We start from the raw sequence: 23,993 nt of genomic DNA, 5'->3' as shown, positions 1-23,993 counted from the left end.
ATAAACCTGCAATTAAGAGGTAGACTCTGGAGCAGGGCCAGCCCGTGCACTGGGTGGACCTATTATTATTATGAATTCGATTTCTATACCACCCTTCCAAAAATGGCTCAGGGCAGTTTACAAAGAGAGATAACAAACAAATAAGATGGCTCCCTGTCCCCAAAGGGCTCACATTCTAAAAAGAAACATAAGACACACACCAGCAACAGTCACTGGAAGTACTATGCTGGGGGTGGATAGGGCCAGTTACTCTCCCCCTGCTAAATAAAGAGAATCACCACGGTAAAAGGTGCCTCTTTGCCCAGTTAGCAGGGGTTGCCTGCCTAGGGTGCCAGGATCTTGAGGGGATGGATGCTGCCACTCCCACCCCCACAGTGAGCACCTGAAGCAGCTCCCAATGGCAGTGGGGGGGGAAAGCGAGGAGTGGATTATATCTTTAAAACATTATTAAATGGCCTGCTGCTGCTACCCGCCCCTGTGCCCTGCTCTGTGTGGAGTCTACCACCCTTCTCACCTGGCCAGTGTGCATTCATAGCAGCTATTTGAGGAGCCAGCTTGGGGTTTGTTTGTTTTTAAAAAAACTTCACCAGACTGACCCCATCAAATGGCACATGTGCAATGGCCAGCTGAGCAGCATGGCAGGGGCAGACTACACCCAGAGTCGGGCAGCAGCAGCAGAAGGATATCTGATGAATTAAGGTATAATCTGAGTCTTCACCGCCCCAGCCAGCTTCAGCTGCCATGTCTGACTTTGGTGCCTTCCCCCCCACCTCACCCCTCAGTTAAAATTATATTCAGTCAGTCAATTTATTGTGGTCCATAGATCAAAAGGGGGGGAAAGAAAATTATTGTGTGCAGGAATGGCAGCAGGCTGAGGTTCATCTGAACCGGCCCTCAGTGGCACAAATATGGTAAATGACAAACTTTGTGTACATAACTAATGTCGCATTTCTAATTGTTTCTTATAGCAGCTATTTTTTTTTAAAGTTGCTTGTTTTACGATTGCTGTGGGAGATAACGGAGGGCAAAGTGACTACGCATTCAGAGTTGGCCTGGAATTTTGACAAAGTGATTCATCTTGAAATAAAGACTGTCCTGGACTAACGTCTAGGAATAAAATGTCATATAGCTTCATGTAATTCTGGAGATCATGCTAGAGTTTCTATGCTGGGGAGTTGCTGGGTATGTGCATAACCAATTTCTTGCAGTTGCCTGTGTCAAGACCCATAGTACATGTTGTTCAATTTGTGTTTATATTAGACACCACAATACACAATGTTTCCATTACTGGGGGTGGATAGAGGTTCCTCAGTACTAACTCTGTGCACTTTATTGTAGAGATTTATATCCTTTCCTCCTTCATAAAGCAAGTCCAGGATGGCTACAATATTAAATAAAAGCACATTTAGTAACAAAAAACAGCAGCATAAAAAAGAGCATAACCTGATTGGCTAAAACAACAAAACAACAAATTAAAAGACCTTGTGAAATAGGAATATTTTCAGCAACTACCTAAAGACAAGGAAAGCCTGTTTTATAGGGTTGTGTAATTCAATTCAACCTGGAATCATTTGGGTTGAATCGGGTAATTCAGGGATTTGACCTTAAATCTAATCACCCGCAAAATTGAGGGCCCAATTTGCAGTTGAGGAGAACCACCCCCTGATTCAATCTAAATCGGTTCAGGTGATTAGAGTGCTGTTTTTCCAGAGAGAACTGGTCTGCCATTTGGGGTTGGTGGATAGACCAGCCCTCTGCTACAGACTTGGCACAACTGCACACCTCTGAGGACTGGTCTACTCAGGTAAATCAGTCCTCCAAGGCCAGCTGACGTGCCAAGTCCAGAGCTGAGGGCTGGTCTACCCGCTGATTCCAATTGGTAGACCTGGAGGCTGTTCTCACAACCAGGAGAAGGCAGGTTAAGGGAGCCTAGCCTGCACTCCTGGTTGCAGCACTCCTGGTTGTGTGCTGCAGTGGGGGTCCTGCACTCCTGGTTGTGTGCTGCAATGGGGGTCTTGCAGCTCCTGGCAGCAAACCTCCCTAAAGGCCCCTCCCTTTAAGCAAGGTTAGCGGAGCAAGCGCTCCACTAACCCTGTTTACCGGATTGTGTGCCACTGCAGTGCGGCAACTCCCAAGAAGACTCCTGACCAGGAGGCTCCAACAAGCCTCCTGGAGTTGGGCGGGGGGTGTTCTCCAGCATGCCCCACGTACTCGTGCAGGGTATGCTGGGACTTCCAGGGGCCAGCTGGCCCCTGATCCCTGCCGCCCCCATGATGGAGCCAGTAATTGTGTGGATGGCCGATCTGGATGCCCAAGGCATGCCGAGTGCTCATGTGCAGGGAGAGCGGGTCAAGCCTGCTCTCCCTGCCAAACCCCTTACGGCTCTCCACACTGCTCATGAGGTTCTGCTGGGGCAGGGCGGCCGATGAGGGGAGCCCTGGGTGGAGAGCCTCCAGCTCTAACCCCCCAAATGGTGCCATTTTGAGGCCTGTTTTTCCAGCTCTCCCTGGCAGTATAAGTTATGCATATAGCACTCTACACTACAAGCCTGCATATAATTATTAATAACAAACTTTGAGGTTTATAGGTTCTCAACTCTTCTGCTTTATTTATTCTTATCTACAAAAGAACATGTAAACTGCCCTGAGCCACTTTTGGAAGGGCAATATATAAATCAAATAAATAAAAATTTAAAAAGGTGTTCCCTATTATCCCACCTGTTTTATGTAACCATTGTGAGAACAAGACTAGAAGGGACAAAGGAAAGTTGCTTAGGTGGTTTGTTGTTGTTGACAGGAATGAGAAATAGTGAAGCTGCTGACACTTTCTCTTCTACCAGACTCTTAAAGATTATTGAGTCCTATCTTTGGAGAGGAAAAGCTTCTCTCTCATGTTGGGAGGCTGCTGCTTGTCCCCAGTCACAGTAAACGGAGATAAAATTTTCTGAGGCTGTGAAGGAGATGCATCCTCCTGTTCTTAACAAAGATAAGAATTGCAAGTAGCCATCCTGGTTGGGGGTGGGGTAATCCAACAGTAACAGTAGTATAACACCTAGTATTAAAGCTAATCAAAAAAACAAATTGGTAGTAATCTTTCAAGTTCCCCCAGCACTCCTCTTCAGGCTGCTTGGATGGAAACAGGTCTTCCTAGTCAATTGTGCTACCTCCCCTGCCCCCCATTCCTGTGGGGTTAAAAAGATGGCAGCTGTTCCTAGACAACTATGGAATAATGCAGGACTTGGTGTCCTGCCTGAAAAAGAAGAAGCAGTTCGTGTTCCTAACTCAACTCTTATTTCCCATACAGATTCTATATTCTGAAGGGAAGATGACATATCAGTTTGTCTGTGTCCTCACCCCATTAACTTTGAAAGCATTATTTAATACCTTTGGTTTTACATTAAAAAGTGGCTGTGTGTGGTTCCTAAGTCTATAATGCTTGACAAAGTTATTGTACACAGTGAGAAACACCAAATTTACAATAGCTGGGAGTGGGTCCTAGGTGATCCTGATGATGTATTTTTATTTGATTCACCATTCTGAAACAAGGTGCCCACTCAAATTACTAGCACCACCTCTTTGCAATTTGTGTTTGCAGTCAGATACAGACCAAATTTACAGTAAAATACATAGGAGGTCATCCTCCATGATCCTGATGATGGGGGCATTTTTATGAGTCCATCTAAAACTCTACTGCAGACACTGAAATTATTTGTCCAAAGGAGTTTTAACAAGGTCTTATAAATCTCATGTCTAAAATTAAATTCAGTAACCCTAAAATATCCAGTTTAAAATAAGACGCTTTATATTTGTCTGTGTCTTCACCCCAATAACTTTGAAAGCATTATTTAATACCCCTGGTTTTCACATAAAGAAGTGGCTGTGTGTGGTTCCTATAATGATTGACAGAGGAGTTGTACACAGTGAGAAACACACCAAATTTAAAATAGCTGGGTGTAGGTCCTAGGTGTCCCTGCTAAGTTCGCAGTGCTAACTTGGCAAAGAGGCACCTTTTAACATGGTGATTCTCTTTATTTAGCAGCGGGAGAGTAACTGGCCCTGTCCACCCCTAGCATAGTATCCTTCCAGTGACTGTTGCTGGTGTCGATCTCATGTTTCTTTTTAGATTGTGATCTCTGGGGACAAGGATCCATCTTATTTATTATTTCTCTGTGTAAACCGCCCTGAGCAATTTTTGGAAGGGTGGTATAGAAATCTAATAAATAATACGTTGTAAGGACTCTACAGTGTTGTATGTTTTGCTAGCTTGACAAGTCAGAATTCACACACCCACAGGATTCAGTGTAGAATGAAAGAGAAAGTAGACCATGCACTCTACTTGAATTTTTTATTATTATTATTATTATTATTATTATTACTATCCAGCCCGTGTTGCAAATGCAAACACAATCCATTAGTTTTAGATCCATGGCGGGAGGGGCGGGTGGGTGAAGTGTGTAGCCGTCAGCTGAGTGTACAACAACTCTGTCAAGCGCTATGGACTTGGGAACCACACACAGCCACTTCTTTAGGCGAAAACCAGGGATGTTAAATAATTCTTTAGAAGTATACAGTGGAAGTTACGCCTCCCTCCCGCGTCACCGTCTGTCGGTAGTCTTGGATTCCAGCCTCAAACACCCCGTACAAACCAAAACCACACTTCGGCTGGGAACAAAGGTCACAATAACTCAGCTGCTTCTGCTCACTCCAACTCTGCTAAACGCGCGCGCACCTCGCTCGCGCTACATTCAGTTTCACCCTCTCCCCACCGGAGATTCCAACCGCAACGCAACCGGAAGTTGGCCGGCAGCTATTACTCCGCTCTTGCAGGCTTGTCTTTCCCCAGTCTCTATGGTTTAACGCCATGCAGCGTGACGTACGAATTTTGTTCCTCTCAGTCTTCTTTCTATTGGCCCGCCCTCTCCCACGTGGCCTCCTTCATTTCAAAAGTGCCGTCACACAGTCCTAAGCGCCCTTCCCAGAGTTTAACCTTTGTGGACCTGAGGCGGAGAAGCGTGGCTCTTTCGTGGCCTTTGCCCGGTGGGCGTGGCAGCCAGTGAGAGGTAACGCGCAGCATAGGGGGTGACTGGTTGGTTAAGTGCCGTCAAGTCGGTGTCGACTCTTACCGACCACATAAGAGACTAGATTTCCTCCAGGATGATCTGTATTGAACTTGGCCTTTAAGGTCTCTCAGTGGTGCATTCATTGTTGTTGTAATCGAGTCCCTCCACCTTGCTGCTGGTCGTCCTCTTCTCCTCTTTCCTTCAACTTTTCACAGCCTTATGGACTTCTCAAGGGAGCTGGGTTTTCGCATAATGTGTCCTAAGTATCATACTTCGGGCAGTATGGGGTAAAGTAAAGTGTGCTGTCAAGTCGATTTCTTGGCACCCACAGAGCCCTGTGGGTTTTTTTTATAGAATACAGGAGGGTTTTACCATTGCCTCCTCCCATGCAGTGTGAGATCCAGGGGTGTAACAAGGCTGGAGTGGGCCCAGAGACAAAACTTTAAAATGGGCCCCTCGCTGATACAAACACACACACTTCACAATATATAGTCATGTGACTTGCCTCTGGGGGGCCCTCGAGGCGTGGGGGCCCTCGAGGCGTGGGGGCCCCCAGGCAGCTGCCTCCCCTTGCCTAATAGTAGTTACGCCCCTGATGAGATGGTGCCTTTCAGCATCTTCCTATATCGCTGCTGCCCGATATAGTACCAGTGGGGATTTGAACTGGCAGTCTTCTGCTTGTTAGTCAAGCATTTCCCTGCTGCGACAAGCATGGGGAGGGGGTGTCATAAAAGGGCTGGAAGGAAGCCAGAGCAAAGCGAGAAGTCCTCTGGTGTTGTGGGAAGTGCCTAACCAAGGATTGCGGCCACTTTCATTCTGCTGCCTAATTAAAATATCTGGAGCTGCTTAATTAAAATATCAGGAAATCCCTCTTCTGTCTTAGATCAGGCTCTCTGCATTATTATTATCTAGCCAGCCAACAAGTTTCCTCAGAAACAAGTCCCACTGTGCTCACTGGAATTACTGCCCTAGTGAGTATAGTTAGCATTTGAGTTATTACTGCATTTCTCTGCATGCTTATTTGAGAGTAAGCACCATTACTCAGTGGGACTTGTTTGTGAGTAGGAGATAGCTGTGCAAACTAGCCTGGGAATATGTACCAATTTAATCCAGTTTACTTATGTCTTAAACACATAAAGGGAGTGAAATGTTTCTTCTAGACAATAGCTGAAATTCTTGGATCTTGGAGACTTGCAATTTTAGAATATCAGAAAGATTGGAGTTGCATTATGTGCAAAAGACTAATTGCACTTTGAAGTCTTAGTCATCCAGGGCGGCCTTGCAAGGCAGTGAAAGTTGTGAGGGCATGCGAGACAGTCGTGGGGTGGCTGGGGCCCTTGTAAGAGCACAAGAAGAGGCAATGGTTTCACAGGAGCAGCTTCACATATAATTCCTCTAGGAAATGTCCCCCACCCCCATCCCTTCATGCTGCTGGTGATACAAGGGCTTATTTGGCCCTCATAGAGGAAGGAGGAAAGACTGCCAGGTTGGAACTCTTCTTGACTTTGTACAGAGAGTAACTACTAGTTTGGGGGAGCAGAGAGGTGGCAAAGAGTGTTACTGGGGGAGTGAGGATCTTGCTAGTATGCATTAAATAATTTCAGAGGTGGGGAAATTAATGTTCGTTTATTTATGTTATTCAGGAAGTTTGCTTGACTTTTTCAAACTTATTCAGCAAATGGGTCAGATTCCTCTTAGAAAATGCTGAGGCTGTTTTCACAAGCAGCTAAGACGAGGCTTGGCTACCCATGGAAGCCAACCGGCTCCCTGCAGCACCTTGGCGGCAAACCTGCATACGGAGTCCGTCTCTTAGTGTTCCCTGAACCCCGTTTACCTGATTGTGTTTCAATGCCAGTTGCTTTCTGCCAGTGCTAAAACACTTACTGGTGCCTGTCTGTCATGGGGGCAGGAGGAGTCCCCACAATGCACTGCACAGTGCACTGGTGTGGTGCATTGTGGGATTTCCAGGGGCCAGCACAATGCATCTTGCACCTCTGCACTGCCAGGGACAGCGGTGCCCAGCACCAACAGGATGATTGAAAGGTAAGCTTTCCAGGTCTTCTTCCCCACCTGCCCAGCCTCCCTCACACTTGATCATGAGAAAGGCCCCGTTATCTTTTTGGATTAGGCCAGACCTTCCATCCTGCTTTCCAGGCTCGTTTTCTGTCCATACCATGTGGCAGGAAAGAGCCACTAACCCTACACAAATGGTCTTACCTAGGGCTTGGCCTGGCTCCTGGGAGGCTGGAGGAATTGCCTACCTACCTGGCTGCATTGGCTTCTGCTGCTTTTCTGTGGGTAAAGGAGTCAGTGAATGAGGCTTCTTCAACCCATTTTTAAATAATTAATTCAAGCTATTTGGCTATAATATACTAATACCATATTTTCTGTAAAGCTCCAAATATATGGGTGGGGGAGTGAGAAATATTTTTTTCCATTTTTCTGAAGAGTTGCCACCTCAGTTTGCTTTGTTCTTGCACATAATCAAAGCACATGTCATTACTATATCAAGTGCCACTGTTCCACAGATCATTTAGCAAAATTAATGATGATGGCTATACAACATTTTCCATTTGCAGACTTGGTATTAAGATATCACTTTTCAGGTTTGAAAAAATATTCCTCTTAAATCCTTGTAAGGAATCAAAGATATGATCCAACTGCCTATAAATCCTGCAGCTGCTGCTGTTACCAGTTTTGGCTGAAGTGTAAGGAGTTAGTGTCAGCCTGCTAACTTGGCAAAGAGGCACCTTTTTAACGTGGTGATTCTCTTTATTTAGCAGGGGGAGAGTAACTGGCCCTATCCGCCCCCAGCACAGTACCTCCAGTGACTGTTGCTGGTGTCTATCTTATGTTTCTTTTTAGACTGTGAGCCCTTTGGGGACAGGGAGCCATCTTATTTATTTGTTATTTCTCTTTGTAAACCACCCTGAACCATTTTTGGAAGGGCGGTATAGAAATCAAATGAATGAATGAATAAACCTGCACAATTTTCCAGGACTGAAACTGCCTATTGAATCCAGTGCAGGCTGTTTCTAGACTGCTGCTGGATGCTGTGATAAAGCACGTCTAGTGTAAAGTACTGATGGCATATTTGCTAAACAGCCCATTTGTGGGATGCTATGGATACATCCACACTGGATATATCACAATGTGGATGTATCACAATGTATAAAGAATTGTGAATTTCAGGCTGAACACTTAACTATAGATGGCATTTTGAGGAAACACTTGTAGAAATGCATCAGGCAGAAATTCCTAAGGAGCTTCTTTAGCAAGTGATTTGGGGAAGCTGCTTTTTGCCTAGATGCATCCCTTCACAGCCAAATGTTAAGCTGAAAGACCAAGGCAAAATCTGGGTACTGTACATGAAGCCTAATTTGTAAAGCTAGCATAATATACAATACAAGACAGTACAGAGTCTTACAGCATATATGGCACACAACTTAAAATGGGCAACTTAACTTGTAGTTTCCCCACTTTTTAGAACATGAGTGACAATTGAAAGCATTTTAACTCTCATCTTAAGCAGAAGGGTTTCTTGGATTAGTGGATTTCTAGACTGTTAAAAAAGAAAAATCTCACTGGGCACTGTGGGAAAGAGAAGTGTGGCAATGGCCCTTACCCATGCTGGCTAAGTGGAGTCTTCATATTCGTAGGCAGCAGATGTACAACTTCATGTTCATAGAGAGCGGTAAATTCAGTTTCTTTTTTAAAAATAATCATTTTTATTAAAGGTTTTTAAACAGATAAAGGAAATATTAATATATCAACAATACAGTGAACTTACAAATATCCTGCCTGAGAGATTTATTGTGAAGTAGAATTCTAGTTACTTGTGGGGCAAATGGGATGGTGGTTTCCTTTCTACACTTCTTCGGAGGCTCCCAGAAAGATCTAACTAGCCATCCTGCCACCATCTTGGATACCATCACAATGCCCCCTGCCACCCTTCCACTGTCTTCCATGTCGCCTCTGACACCTTGCCTCTGTCCATTCTCTACTTTGTAATGGCCCTGCCACCTCATTGCCACTTCCATGCCCTCACAAAGCCTCCTGCCACCACACTGCCACCTTAGGTGTCCTTGCAAGGTTCCTCACCGCTTCATGTTCTCTTGCAAATCCAACTTGTTTGCAGTCTACAGTACTTCTGCCACATATTGTTGGTCAGAGACTGAAAATAAAATGGAACTACTACTTCCACATTAGTAGCACTGTTGTTCGTGCCAGCCAATGGCACTACTGTGCCAGTATAATACCTGTACTAAGGAGAAAGAAAGACAAGAGAGGCTGTCCCTGTAAAGCTCTGTCACTTTTTCCTTCCTTCACTTGAGCCTTTAGTCCTTTTGTTTGGCTGGTGAATTTTCTATAAGAGACTTGTCAACTCAGCTGCAGATCAGACCATTAATAATCCTCACTGTAAGAGAGAAAATCTGAGAATGGATGTTGAACAGAAGTTCAGGTTCCAAATGCTGTTGATTTCACTGATGTCATTAGAGCCCAATAAATGCTGGCAGTAATTTCTGATGGCTTCCAAGGTGAAGAAAAAGATCAAAACTAAACTGTGTATAGAATATCTTCCATATACACACTTATTTATTTATTTATTCATCACATTTATATACCGACCAAACTTTCATTTCGTATTCCGCCTGTGTTGGTTCCAGGGAATATTTCTCAGTAGGTAAGGTGATATCTTTTATTGGGAACATTTATGAAGAGTAAAAATTTGCAAGCCTTTGAGTTTCACAGAACACTACATTTGTTCACACACAGCAGGAGAGAACAGCAGCTAAAAGCAAAGCAAGTACTGCAAATGGCCTAAGAATGGCTATTCATAGGTTAACAGGTCAAACAACAAGCTAAACCTGAGGAAGACCCAATCTTCAGGCTCATTGAGACAGATGCCAACAGTTGTTCTACCAGTGTTCAAACCATTGTTGGACATCACCATTGGTCTGCTCTAAACCATAATAGGTGCAACTTACACTAAGAGCCTCAAATCCAGTGAAGTCCATAGTTTAACTACCCATTGTGTAAAAAAGTACAGTATCCCTAGCCAACCGTAAGGGTTCCATTCTGGCAAAACCTCACCATTGGCAAATTCACAGTTAGCGAGGCATTAAAGTCTATGGGAAATGGCGGTTAGGGGAACCATGACCGCAAAAAGACCTTAAAATGAAGGGGAAAATACAATTTTTTTTTGCTAAAAATCATGGACAAATCCTGTAATATCACCAAGAGTCACCAAGAAGAATGAGCGGATCAGACCTCTGAACCCCAAAATTGCTGAAAACCCCTCAGATCACTAAAAAAAACCCCTCACCAACCGATTGGTGAGGTATGACTGTACAGTACTTTTGTCTGTTTTGAATCTCCCAGCGTTTAGCTTCAATGGATGATCCCTTAGATTGTGAAGAAGAGAGAAAAACCTCTCTCTACCCACTTTATCCATATTATGAATAATTTTATACACCTCTGTCACGTCAACCCTTACTTGCTTCTTTGTAAACTAAAAATACCCAAATGTTGTAGTCTTTGATCACAGGGGAGTTGCTCCAACACCCTGATCAGTTTGGTTGCCCTTCTCTGCACCTTTTCTATCTCTGCAATATCCTTCTTAAGGTGTGGTGACCAGACCTGTAGACAGTATTCCAAGTGTGCTTGCACCATAGATGTGTATAGTGACAGTTTCATTTCCAGCCACTGTCTTAATGATCCCTAGCATGGAATTAGCCTTCTTTACAGCTGCCACACATTGGGTTAATGTTTTTTCAGTGAGCCCACAATCCTTTTCTTGGTGTGTTACTACCTGTTCAGACTCCATCAGCATATATGTGGAGTTTGGGGGGTTTGCCCCACTTTTCACTTACACTGAAATTCATTTACCATTTTAAAAAAGATGGAAGTTGGCATTTTGTAACCTAAAATATGGCTACATATTTAAGCTAGCTTGAGATTTTTTAAAAATAATCAAAAGCTGCTATTCAAAGCTAAAATAAATGTTTGTTCTCATGATAAGGTTACAGTTCCTAAATTACACCAGTTGTCTTTAAACAAAATTAGGAGAATGTGTCCAAGTTCATGTCAAAATTGCATATTGTGTCACAACTGAGATCTATTTTGGATATTTCAAGCAACAACATAGAAAACAGAGAGAACATTAAGAAATGTTGATCTTGGAACTTGGTTGAAAACTAGACCAAATTGCAAAACAAGATAATCAACACTACCAAACAATACTGTACACAAAATGCTGCCAGTTAAGAACCACTGAGAACCAATAATTAAAATTATTGAGCAGTGGAGCTTTACTATGTTAATCACACACAGTCTCCTTGTTGCAACAAATGCTATCTCTTCTTTGAAATGCCCCAGTATGAATATGGAAAGCAAAAATTCAGTCATTGGGCAATTGCACTCATTGGTTGAGCTACAGTGCCCAACCTTGGTTTTAGGTTTTCCCATTGGTACAATAAATATATAATTAACTCTGAGATATATGGCTGAAGAGAAGCTACCAATAATGGTTATGGGGTGAATTTGACTTTCCCTATTTGTTTTTGGTAGTGTTGTAGACCCTGTTAAGTCAGACGTGTCAGAAGGTTTGAGTAAGTAATACTTGGAGGAGGTTGTAAGCAGTAGCGATAATCTTGCTCATAATGTACACATACATTTGTGTATTTGGGAGAGAGAGCAGTTCTTGTGATAGTGAGCATGAGTTGTCCCCTTTGCTAAGCAGGCTCCTCCTTAGTTTGTATTTGGATGAGGGACTGTGTACGAGCACTGTAAGGTATTCCCCTTAAGGGATGGAAGAGTGTCAAGTCTCAGGTTCAATCCCTGGCATCTCTGGGTAGAACTGAGAGAGACTCCTGCCTTGGAGAAGCCACTGCCAGTCTGAGTAGACAGTACTACTGAGCAAGGTAGACCAACGGTTTGACTCAGTATAAAGCAGCTTCTTATGTTCCTAGTCGTGAAGGGCTTACATGAATTGTAACTTCTAGTATGCTATAAAAATAACTGTTTCTGGCATTTATTCCTAGCATCTTGATCTGCAATATTTTGTTGTGACTTTTCTATTGAAGCCAATGAAATGCTAAGATTTTGCAATGTGGCACTAGTAGAACAATGCATCTGAACTATGTACCAATAGTGCTCCAGGTTTAGGATTAGAATAATTTTCCACAAGTAAAAGCATCTCATATAGCAGAAGTATTGAGGAGCAGTGGTAACAAGACTCCCTTAGTTGCACTTCAGGGACTCCTTGTGTTCAACAAGGTTCCTATGGGAGTTCTGTCTCTTTGACTAAAGAACTGGCATTGCTTATCTCAGCTAGTGCACTGCTCTCCAGGGGTTACCACTGTAGATAATGTTAGCATTTTATCATAATTTTTATCTTTCTTCATTTCTACAGCATGGAAGAAAGAGGATATTTTTAAAAACCCTTAAAAAATAATTCTGAGTATTTTTCTTCTCAGCCCATTATGTTATTTCTGCATTGCATTCCAAACAGTGGTGGTCTTTTTGGCATCGCTTCCTGTCTCAATGCACTTTCCACATCTGTCTTGGTGTAGGATTTGTTCTTTCTAGGATTCACAGAGGACAGCCATTGCCACTGGTCATTCTGGATATAAGCTTGCTTGCTTGACTAAGTGCCATCAAGTTGGTGTCGACTCTTAGCGACCACATAGATAGATTTCTTCCAAGATGATCTGTCTTCAACTTGGCCTTTAAGCTCTCTCAGTGGTGCATTCATTGCTGTCGTAATCAAGTCCATCCACCTTGCTGCTGGTCGTCCTCTTCTTCTCTTGCCTTCAACTTTCCCCAGCATTATGGATTTCTCAAGGGAGTTGGGTTTTCGCATAATGTATCCAAAATATGATACTTTGAGCCTGGTCATTTGTGCCTTGAGTGAAAATTCTGGATTGATTTGTTCTATGATCCATTTGTTTGTTTTCCTGACTGTCCATGGTATCCTCAAAAGTCTTCTCCAACACCAAAGTTCAAAAGCATCAATGCTTTTTCTATCTTGCTTCTTCAGAGTTCAACTTTTGCATCCATAGTGTGTCATGGGGAAAACCGTTGTCCGAATGATTCTAATCTTTGTAGGTGTAGACATGTTGTAGGTATAGACCATTGCCTTCTCCCGCACAGTATGAAATGATGCCTTTGCCATGGTCACTGAAGTTGTCGTCCACCTCCAAAACCTTCCTATATTGCTGCTGCCCAATATAGGTGCCTGCTTGCTTTAGCTGGGCAGCTGAGATGGCCTTCGCGCTTTGAGTGACCCTACTGGGAGCATACCTCCTGGCGTACTTCGCTCATCCCTCCCAGGAACAACACACACACACCCCACCGCCACGATGAGGCAGCATAGCAGGACTTGGGGGTGGGGGGCAGATATAAGCTACCAGGGTGTTATCTTGCAGAAGAACGACTTACCTGCATAGAAGCTGTACAAGAGCATGGTGCCCTCTGCCAAGATGCTCTGCTTTGTGAAGGAGGCAGGGATAGTTTATCCTGTGAGTATAATTTGGCTGATGGGAAGAGAAATGATATAGAGTTTATTACCTTTATACAACTGTGGGATATTTTAGTGTTTCAGGAGACATGGACCAAAGAAGAGATTAATATCAGTGGCTATACTATTTACTCATTGAAAGTCAATTCGGATACTAACAGGGGAAGGCTGAAGGCCGGATTAGTATGCTGCATATCGTTAGCTTTGAATGTAGAATCCATTCGATTATCTGACCTTCCCCCTTATGCTATGGCAATTCTGATTAAGGCTAAGAGCGGAGATTTGTTATTGATTAATGTTTATCTGCCTCCGGGTCAAACAATCAGTTCTTCTACTACCATTTGGCAACAGTTGGATTTATATATAACTGAAGCAATACTGAACTATCCTTATACTTCTATAATCCTTATGGGGGATTCTAATTCTAGATGCGGTACTGATGATACAACGTTGATGGCCTCCCATTTCTGGAAATGGAGCAACTGTTTAGACAGTGCTCTCATCTCCAATTGTTTTTCTAAAGATAAAGCCATCAGTTCATCAGGAGCCCAACTGATCTATCTAACTAGGATATTTGAGTTGACAATATTAAATGGTACTATACCCCCGGATATTCCTGGGGAATATACATTTCTTTCCTCGTGGGGGAGTAGTGTTGTGGATTATGTTATGGTTTCTAAATCTATTCTTCCTTATGTCACTTCTTTAGAGGTGGGGGAGCAAATTTTCAGTGATCATTTTCCTATGTTCATTTATCTAGATCTTCCCCAGGAAAGGAGGGATAATCTTTTTCCCTGTGTTTTTGATGATAGTTCTACCAATTCAAGCTGCAAAATAAAATGGTCAAAGGAAGTAGAAAGTGAGATATCTATGTTCTATGACTCTCCCAAAGGTAGAAATCTATATAATTCTATTGTGCAAGCAAATTCGGGCCCGCATACTATTACTGCTTATGGAAAATTAGAAGATGCTCTTATACAAAAGTTTTCATGGTTGAGCAAGTTACTGTCCTGACATGCTCATTGTAAGAGAGCAACTAGTAATTGGTTTGACTCATGCTGTAGGATACTATGTAAAAAATTGAAGAGTATTTACAGAGAGTATATATCGGGCTCAGAACAAACTCTCCCACCAATCTATTTTCAGATAAAGAAAGCATATAAAAGCAGTCTCAAATTAGCCAAACATCAAGCCTCACGAAATGCCCGGAATAAGCTTATAATGGCTACTAATAATAAAGATAGCCACACTTTTTGGAGAATTGTTTCTGTAACAAGCCAAGTTAACATGCCTTGTAGGATTTCAGCCAGATCGTGGGAAACCCACTTTTTTGCAGTTTATAATGATGCACAGCCTAGCCAGGTTTTTGTACCACCTCTGACTGATATGTTACCCCGTTGGCCCCCCGTTACTCCTGCAGAAATAACGAATTTAGTAGGACGTTTAAAAATTGGGAAAGCCCCTGGTCCAGACCTCATTCTTCCCGATCTATTAAAAGCTAATATAGAATGGTGGGCCTTAGTATTAGCCAATTTATTTACATCTATTAACAGCTCAGAAATTATACCAGAGCAATGGAAAACATCAGTAGTTCCCATATTTAAAAATGGTTCTCATTTGGATCCATCTAATTATAGGCCCATAAGCTTGTTGTCCGTGGTTTTTATCTATTGGGTAAGCTTGAGGCATGGATCTCAGAGAACCAGATTCTTGGGACTGAGCAAGCGGGTTTTAGAACAGGCCGTCCTACTCTTGATCACTGTCTGGTCTTGTATCATCTAGCAAAGAAATATTCTAGTGGCCCTAAAGGCAAACTTTTTGTTGCTTTTATAGATTTAAAATCTGCATTTGATTCCATCTCCAGACACATTATGGTCCAAACTTGAAAAAACTACAATAGATGAGACTGTTATTTCTGATGATGCAGCTTTATTCCATATCTTCGTTACGGGTTAGGTATGCCACTAATGGGGCTCTAACTGATTTAATTCCTTCTACTTGTGGGGTCAGACAGGGTTGTGTCTTGGCCCCTACATTGTTTAATCTCTTTATTAATGATTTGGCCCAATGTCTGGAAAAGGTGGGTTCACATGCACCAAAGCTGTCTGATAAACGAGTGCCGGTGTTGTTATACACGGATGCGGCTGTATTATCTCAGACTAGACTAGGTTTGCAAAGATTGCTGTATGCTTTTGCCTGCTATTGCAACAATAACAAGTTAGTTATCAATTATAAAAAATCAAAGGTCCTGGTTTTTTCTAAATCCAGGAAATTATATAAATGGGTAGTAAATCAGAACCGTATTGAGCAGGTTTACAAATATAAATATTTAGGCATTTCCCCCCCAATATACTCTTAATTGGAATACTCAGAGGCTGTCCTCCATCCATATAGCCCGTAAAACTCTTAGTGCCTTTTTGCGCTTCTACTATTCTAAAGGAGGCCAGTATATACCAATGGCACTCCAGGTATTTCGGGCTAAGATTGTGGCTCAATTACCTTTTGGAGCTTCACTATGGATACAGGGTGTAACAATTGAACTGGAGAGAGTACAGTCTATATTTCTTTGCAGTGCCTAGGTGTGTCGTATTCTGTTCTTTGCCTGGAATCTGGGTCTTTCTCTATAGCCTGTAAAGCTTGGGAATTTACTTTTGCTAGATAGATTAAACTCTGTTTAGAGATTCAGGAATTTTCTTCTGTTATTTATGCTTGGACTATGAATAATAGGGTGAAGGAAATACTATTTCTACGGTTGCATGACATTGAACGTCAGGAACTTATGCCTTCAGCTAACAGAACCTGCTTTCCCTTACATTTTGGGATTTCCCTCCCTATGGGAGAGAGAGGTGCAAATTATCTAACAATGCCTCACTTTTCCAAGTGAACGCAATTTCGGGTTGCATTTGCTCGGGCTCGCTTAAATGTGCTGCCCTCCTCTCTTTTGGAAAGGAGGTTCGCTAAGGATTCTTCAGCTACAGTTTTCTGCCCCTGTGGCTCTGGTCTCCTGGAAACTGTTACCCATGTTCTGATATATTGTTCTTTGTATCGAGGTGTCAGAGAAGAACCTATTTCCCCCCTGTTAGTTAGATTTCCTGGAAGGTGTGAGCTTTTTTTATACACAATATTGCCTTGCGGATACAAGCTGTGAGATCACAAAAGTGGTGGCCAAATTTTTTTATATTGCTATGAGATTAAGGTCTCAATTTTAGGAGCTGTTCTACTGTTTTTAAAGTAATCTATCCTGGATGCTTGTATACTGCTTTATTGTGTGTTGTTATCAGTTACTACTTGTGTATATTAGTTATATTTGTTGTTCCGATTTTTATCTCTTGGCTGGCCAACGGCTGTAATAAAAATTGATTGATTGATTGATTGTCTAGAACAATAGGGTTGGGATGTTTGAATGCTTATGAAATTAACGGTCTCTGGCTCACACACAGAGCAACACTCTGCAGAATGTGCTCCACCCAACCATTGCCTCCTCTCTAGCAGCCTCCTGAGCTTCCCAAAAAAACTCTTGGCAAAGGTGGTGGGTGGCATGTGCAGCTGCAGGGGGAGGGGAGAGAGCTGGGCAGAGACACCTGCTCTGCTAGGGGAACTTTGCCTGGTTTTCAGACTCTCCCCCTCTCTCTGTTGCTGTCTGCACTGTAGCCCACAGACTGCTGAGGATCCTTCAGCTTTTGGCACGGGCCCTTTAGGAAGCTCAAGTGGCTGCCTAGGGAGGACGTGATGGTTGTTCGGATTCTGCGTCGCACTAGCATCGCTCTGTATGTGAACCTCTATTTCTTGAGGTTTTGACTGCAGGACATTTATTAAGCTAAAGCTTTGCACATCTTGTTACGAATTCCCTGTGAACAGAAAAATCTTGAGGAAACCCACGTCTATCGCTTGATTATTTTTTACAAAATATATTTATACCCCCATCTTTATTTATTAAACGGAAGTGGCTGGAGATCTCCAAGACCCATCCTCTTGACACAGTGGGCTGGTTCAGATGAACCTAAGCCCACAACCGCTCCAACACACAATGGGGCCATAACGCAAATGTGCCTGCATCACTCAAGGACATGCCACAAACACATCAGCATGTCCTTGACCTGTATCAGGGTGAGCACGTTCACACCATGGCCTCAGCATTATTGCATGTTGGGGCAGCTGCAGGCAGAGGTTCATCTGAACCGGCCCTATTTCTGCCTAATAGCCACACTTTTGAGGTAGACTGTGTTGGTTTCTTACTGCAAATGGCATACACTGAGGTGGTCTTGTGAACATTGATGGCATATATGATAGGACAGTAGCTTTTGGCTTGCAGCATGCCAAAAACTAAGCCATGTTTCATTCTGCATGCATTGTCAGTATTCACAGAACTGCCTCATGGCATCCAAGTCGGCAGCAATTGCCTGTCAATTCTGGCTACCTTGTGCAAAGAAAGTTGTGTGACAAGAATCGACCTTTCCCTTGACCGCAGCTCTGTGGGAACAGAAAGCATAGATATCTTTCCTCTTCTCTGCCAGCCACACATTGTTCCTGGTAACGCATTACAAAATATGAGGGGTTGAGGGCCTTGTATCTGTTCAAATGAGAAACATGGGATTATATTACTGATAGCATCTAATGAAATAATGTCTTTATGTATTCCAGATTTTTTTACCATTGTATTTATATATTTGTCATAGGAAGTTGTGAAATGTCTGATACTTCAGTTGGGGAAGTATAAAAGAAAAGTGCAAGAACTGTTTTGACACCATGTTTTTGACACAGGTAAAAATAACTGTTAGTCATTCTCAGTACATAAAGTGTTAAAAGAACATTTTTGCTTCTGTTTTTCCAGTTCATTGCATCTCAGAATTTAGTTTTTCTTAAAACTGATTTCCTAAAGTAATTTCCCTAAGTTTTTGCACTTGAAAATAATTACCATTTTAGACTTAGGGTCTTAGTGCAGTTGACTTTATTCATAGTGCACTAGCTTGACACTTCCCCCAAGCCAGTGCTGAAGAAATGCACTAGGAAGAACACAGTGAGCAAGGATATTAGAAACAAACAAGTTAGCATGCTTCTGCATGCCATTTCAGTACACATTCCCTTTCCTCTGTCAACAGTAGAGCTAATTGTCTGTTTGCTGGGACAGAGCAGTTGGGCCTAAGGCAGGGATTCTCAAACTGGGTCTATTGTTCCCTCTAACAGGAATTCCCAGATGTTATTGACTACAACTCCCATAATACCCAAGCAAAAGCCATTGCAGCTGGGGATTCTGAGAGTTCTAGTCAACAACACCTGGGAATCCCTGTTAGAGAGAACACTGCTTGGGTCCCTAGACATTGTTGGACTGCAGCTCCCATCATTCCAAAGGCCATTGGGGCTGGAAATGATGGGAGTTGGTCCAACAACTTCTCGGGAGCCAAATTTGAGAATGCCTGGCCTAAAGATTAAGACACATGGGTTTGACTATTGTCATAGTAGACAATAGTTTACAGTGATTCTGTTCCTACCTCTCTGGCAGATTCCAGATGGTGTCACTTGGAGACTGTTATTCTGCCAAGCAAGAGCTGATGTGTGGAGTTCCACAAGGCTCCAGACTGTCTCCAATACCTTTTAACATCTACATTAAACCGCTAGAAGAGTTCATCAGGAAGTTTGGTGTAGGATGTTATCAATATTTTTTGGTTTGATTTGATTTATATACCGCTCTTCCAAAAATATGCTGATGACACCCAGATCTATCTCTCCATCCCAACTTCATCAGGAAATGGCATAACTCCCCTAAATGCCTGCCTGGAGGCAATAACAGGCTAGATGAGGGATAACCAACTGAGGTTGAATCCAAATAAGACAGAAGTACTGACTGTGAGGGAGTCAGGACCTGAGAGATGGTTTAGATCTGCTTGTTCTGGATGGGGTTACACTCCCCCTGAAAGATCAGGTAGATAGTCTGGGAGTGCTCCTGTCTCTCAAACTCTCCCTGATTTCTCAGGTTGAGGCCAGGAGTGCTTTTTATCAGCTTCAGCTGATATGCCAGATATGTCAGTTTCTGGAGGTAAATGACCTTAAAACAGTGGTATATGTGCTGGTAACCTCTAGGATTGACTACTGTGATGCACTCCATGTGAAGCTGTCTTTGTACGTAGTCCAGAAACTACACTTGTTACAGAATGCAGCAGCCAGATTGGTCTCTGGGTCAACTCCAAGGGACCATATAATACAGATTTTGAAATAATTGCAATGGCTGCCGATATGTTTCTGAATGAAATCAAAATGCTTGTTATTTCCTATAAGGCCTTTAACAGCTTTGGTCCAGGGTACTTAAGAGAATGCCTACTCTGTCGCCTGCTACCTCTTCTCTTCTGCCTGGTTGCCATCTGCCTCCCCCCAGGACTGCTTGCGGAGAGGCTTTGCAGGACTGCGGCTGTAAGGGTGACTGGGCAGTTCTTCCTGGTTCCACCTGCTGAGCTTGTTGCTCAGACTATATAGGAAGACTGCCGGTGGCCACAGCCCTCAGAAGCCTGCTGGAGAGGGGGAGAAGAGGATACCATCTTCCCCAGGGTGTGAGACTGGGGTGCCTGCCTTCAATGCAAGAACTTCAGAATACACAGAGAAGCATTTTTGCTCAGAACACTTAGCAATTAATTGTACATTGGTAATATTTAACAGGGGTGTGCCAAGGTCGGAGTGGGCCCGGAGATGAGATTTTTAAATGGGGCCCCTTGCTGCCTTCCTCTCCTTCACCTGGCCCCATGTCTCTGCTACAGAAGAACATTAAGGACATGTTCATTTCTGCCCATATTGCCTCTGCGAGTTCACGTCCGTGTCACGCCCTCGAGCTCTGACAGCGAGGAGGAAGGGGAAGCTGTCAACTTACCAGCCAATTCAGGAGTGTCTGAGGGGCAGAGCCCGGCTGTCAGTGTTCATGAAACGGCTGTGGTAGATCCAACTAATGATTTAGAGCAGGCACGGCAACCTGAGTCAGCGGAAGGCGTGGGGGACCAGTGCGAAGAAGAGCTAAGCAATGAAACACCAATGACTCCACAACAGCGCAGGCTCACGCGATGTAAAACGCAATTAGAGGCTGTTAGGAGGAGCAAACGCCTGTTGCTGAGGGCTGACAAGCCTTTAATTCCTACCAGCTGGGAGCTCTCGGCTTGCTCTATAAATCACATCTCCAGCCTCCTACTCATTGCTGAGAATCAACATTCGTCAACATTCTTCGACAATGTTCAGCCAAGCCATATCCAATTTCAGCAGCTCTGCTTGCTTCGTGAACTTCCCTAGCAGCTGGCCAGACCTTGACAGTCCGGTGGAGTTGTTCAGGGTTGTGAGGGGAATAGTATCTGCCACCTCTCCCTTGAACCAGAATTTGGAAGCATCAGTTACCCTCTGTGGTGTGTTTAATGAATTTTTCGCAGACAAAATCTCTCGGATTCGGGCCGACTTAGATGGAGACTCCACAATTAATTTGATGTCTGAACTGGAGGTGTCCGACAACTCCTCTTATACGATTTGACTGGATCAATTTCAGTTTGTGACTCCTGATGATGTGGAAAAGCTGCTTGGAGCGGTGAGGCCTACCACTTGTCATCTTTACCCTTGTCCAACGTGGCTTGTTCTATCTAGCAGGGAGGCTGTTGTAGGCGGCCTGGTAGAAATCATAAATGCTTCTCTGAGGGAGGGCAGGATGCCTCCTTGTCTTAAGGAGGCTATTATTAGACCTCTTCTAAAGAAGCCTGCGTTAGATCCCTCAGAGTTGAGCAATTATAGGCCTGTTTCCAATCTCCCATGGCTGGGCAAGGTAATTGAGAGGGTGGTGGCCTCTCAGCTCCAGGCGGTCTTGGAGGAAACTGATTATCTGGACCCATTTCAAACTGGCTTTCGAGTGGGCTATGGGGTGGAGACTGCCTTGGTCGGCCTGATGGATGATCTCCAATTGGCAATGGACAGAGGAAGTGTGACTCTGTTGGTCCTCTTGGATCTCTCGGCGGCTCTCGATACTATCGACCATAGTATCCTTCTGGAACGTCTGAGGGTGTTGGGGGTGGGAGGCACTGTTTTACAGTGGTTCCGCTCCTACCTCTCGGACAGATTCCAGATGGTGTTGATTGGAGATTGTTGCTCTTCAAAATCTGAGCTTAAGTATGGTGTCCCTCAAGGCTCCATACTTTCTCCAATGCTTTTTAACATCTACATGAAACTGCTGGGAGAGATCATCAGGGGATTTGGAGCTGGGTGTTACCAGTACGCTGATGACACCCAGATCTACTTCACCATGTCAACATCTTCAGGAGTTGGCATATCCTCCCTAAATGCCTGCCTGGAAGCAGTAATGGGTTTGATGAGGGAGAATAAACTGAGCTGAATCCAGATAAGACAGAGGTACTTATTGTGCGGGGTGAGAACTCCAGAGAGATTTTGATCTACCTGTTCTAGACGGGGTCACACTTCCCCAAAAGGAACAGGTTCAAAGTCTGGGAGTACCTCTGGATCCACACCTCTTCTTGGTTTCTCAGGTTGGCGGTGACCAGGGGTGCTTTCTATCAGCTCCGGCTGATACGCCAGCTGCGCCCGTTTCTTGAGGCAATGACCTCAAAACAGTGGTACATTTGTTGGTAACCTCCAGACTTGACTTCTGTAATACGCTCTATGTGGGGCTGCCTTTGTACGTAATCCGGAAACTTCAGTTGGTTCAGAATGCGGCAGCCAGGTTGGTCTCTGGGTCATCTCGGAGTGACCACATTACTCCTTTGTTGATGGAGTTACACTGGCTGCCAATAGTTTTCCGGGCAAAATACAAAGTGCTAGTTATAACTTATAAAGCCCTAAACGGCTTAGGCCCTGGGTATTTAAGAGAGCGTCTTCTTCGCTATGAGCCCCACCGGCCGTTGAGATCATTTGAGGAGGTCCATCTCTAGTTGCCACTAACTCGTTTGGTGGCTACACAGAGACGGGCCTTCTCTGCTGCTTCCCCGAGATTGTGGAATGCGCTCCCTGCTGAGATACAATCCTCTCCATCTCTGGCAATTTTCAAAAAACACCTGAAAACACATCTCTTCAACCAGGTTTTCTCAGCTTTTTAAAACTTGTTTTTAAATTCTTCTGATTATTTAATTGTTTTACGATGTTTTTAATTGTTGTTTATTGTTTTTATGCTTTATTATTTTTGTTTTAATTATTAACGGATTTTAATGGTGTTTTAATGTAAACCGCCCTGAGCCTTTTGGAAGGGCAGTATAAAAGTTTTAATAATAAATAATATAATAATAAATAATTATTATAATTATTTAATAATAAATAATATAAATAAATAAGATCATCTGGAGAGGTCCGGTTACGGTTGCCACCAGCTTGTTTTTTGGTGACTTGGGACCGGGCCTTCTCTGTAGCTGCCCTGGGACTCTGGAATACACTCCCTGTTTAAATAAGAGCATCACCTTCTCTGCTTGCTTTTTAGGAGGACTCTCAAGAATTTCTTGTTTTCCCAGGCTTTTAATTGAAATTGAAATTTTTAATGTTTTTATCCACTGAGATTGTTTTTATCTGTTTTATGAATTTTAACTGTTTCATATTGTTCTTACATTTGTTTTAACTTTGTACACCACCTAGCGATGTCTATATCAGGCAGTATAGAAATATAAGAGATTGATAAATAAATAGTCGTTTCCAGCTTGTTAATTACTGCTATACATTCAATTCTAAATGTAATTTTTGTACAGTTCCTTTTCAGGCCTGCCAACCTACTGAGATCTTTAACAATGTACGGCACTGGAGAAGTAATTTCAAAATCTCCTAAACGTTACTGGAATGGTTGCTTAAGAAGGATCTCTATTCACAATGACAAATGCTTTTCTACTAAAATTGTCCTGGGAATAGAAACCAGCTGTGATGATACAGGAGCTGCTGTGGTGGATGAAGCTGGCAACATTTTAGGAGAAGCACTACATTCTCAAAATGAGGTTCATATAAAGTAAGCAGAACTTATTGTTTGCAAAGGAATTGGGAAGATAATTGAATCCAGTTCAATTTAGATTGAATGTAATTGCTATTTTGTTGTTGTTTGTACATTATAGAAAGCTAAGGCTTTGAGTGTCAGTCCACAAGTGCCACCAAATAACTATCATAATATTAACTGCCCATAATTGGTGTCAAAAGCTGCCAAGAAACAGAAAAGGATTAATACTATTTATTTTAAAATTTTGATTTGCTCTTATTTTGATCCTGCTGTTCTATTGGGAGGATTCCTAAGATAGCTTAAACACTTTATTACTTTTATGCATGCTCTGCACTTCCCCCAAGTAGTGGAAAATTCCAGAGAGAGCATTAATTAGATTCTGGTTTCCTCTGGAAGAAGATTACTGCAATTTGTTATCTTTGTGGTATTTCTTACACGTATAGATATTGAACACTTTGGGGAATTGAACAGCAGGG

General features: G+C 43.1%; 1 protein-coding gene across 6 annotated transcripts in view; it reads left to right on the top strand.

Moving 5' to 3' along the window:
- Positions 1-4,880: 4,880 nt before the first annotated feature.
- OSGEPL1 (O-sialoglycoprotein endopeptidase like 1) overlaps positions 4,881-23,993 on the top strand; it is a 38,477-nt gene continuing 19,364 nt past the window's right edge. Inside the window, exons 1-4 of one of the 6 annotated variants that reach the window (XM_053273015.1) lie at positions 4,881-5,059; positions 14,341-14,472; positions 18,257-18,341; positions 23,282-23,532. In XM_053273015.1, the coding sequence (XP_053128990.1) occupies positions 18,327-18,341; positions 23,282-23,532 (266 nt within the window). In that variant the 5' untranslated portion in view covers positions 4,881-5,059; positions 14,341-14,472; positions 18,257-18,326. Of the gene's footprint in view, positions 5,060-14,340; positions 14,473-18,256; positions 18,342-20,625; positions 21,133-23,281; positions 23,533-23,993 lie in introns of those variants that run through there. The other 5 variants (XM_053273051.1, XM_053273008.1, XM_053273032.1 and 2 more) reach the window with 5 other exon arrangements.

The sequence above is a fragment of the Hemicordylus capensis genome, chromosome 1 (assembly GCF_027244095.1).
Source record: "Hemicordylus capensis ecotype Gifberg chromosome 1, rHemCap1.1.pri, whole genome shotgun sequence".
Classification (NCBI taxonomy): Eukaryota; Metazoa; Chordata; class Lepidosauria; order Squamata; family Cordylidae; genus Hemicordylus; species Hemicordylus capensis.
Note: the sequence above shows the minus strand (reverse complement) of the source record. Positions and strands in the feature narration are given on the sequence as shown.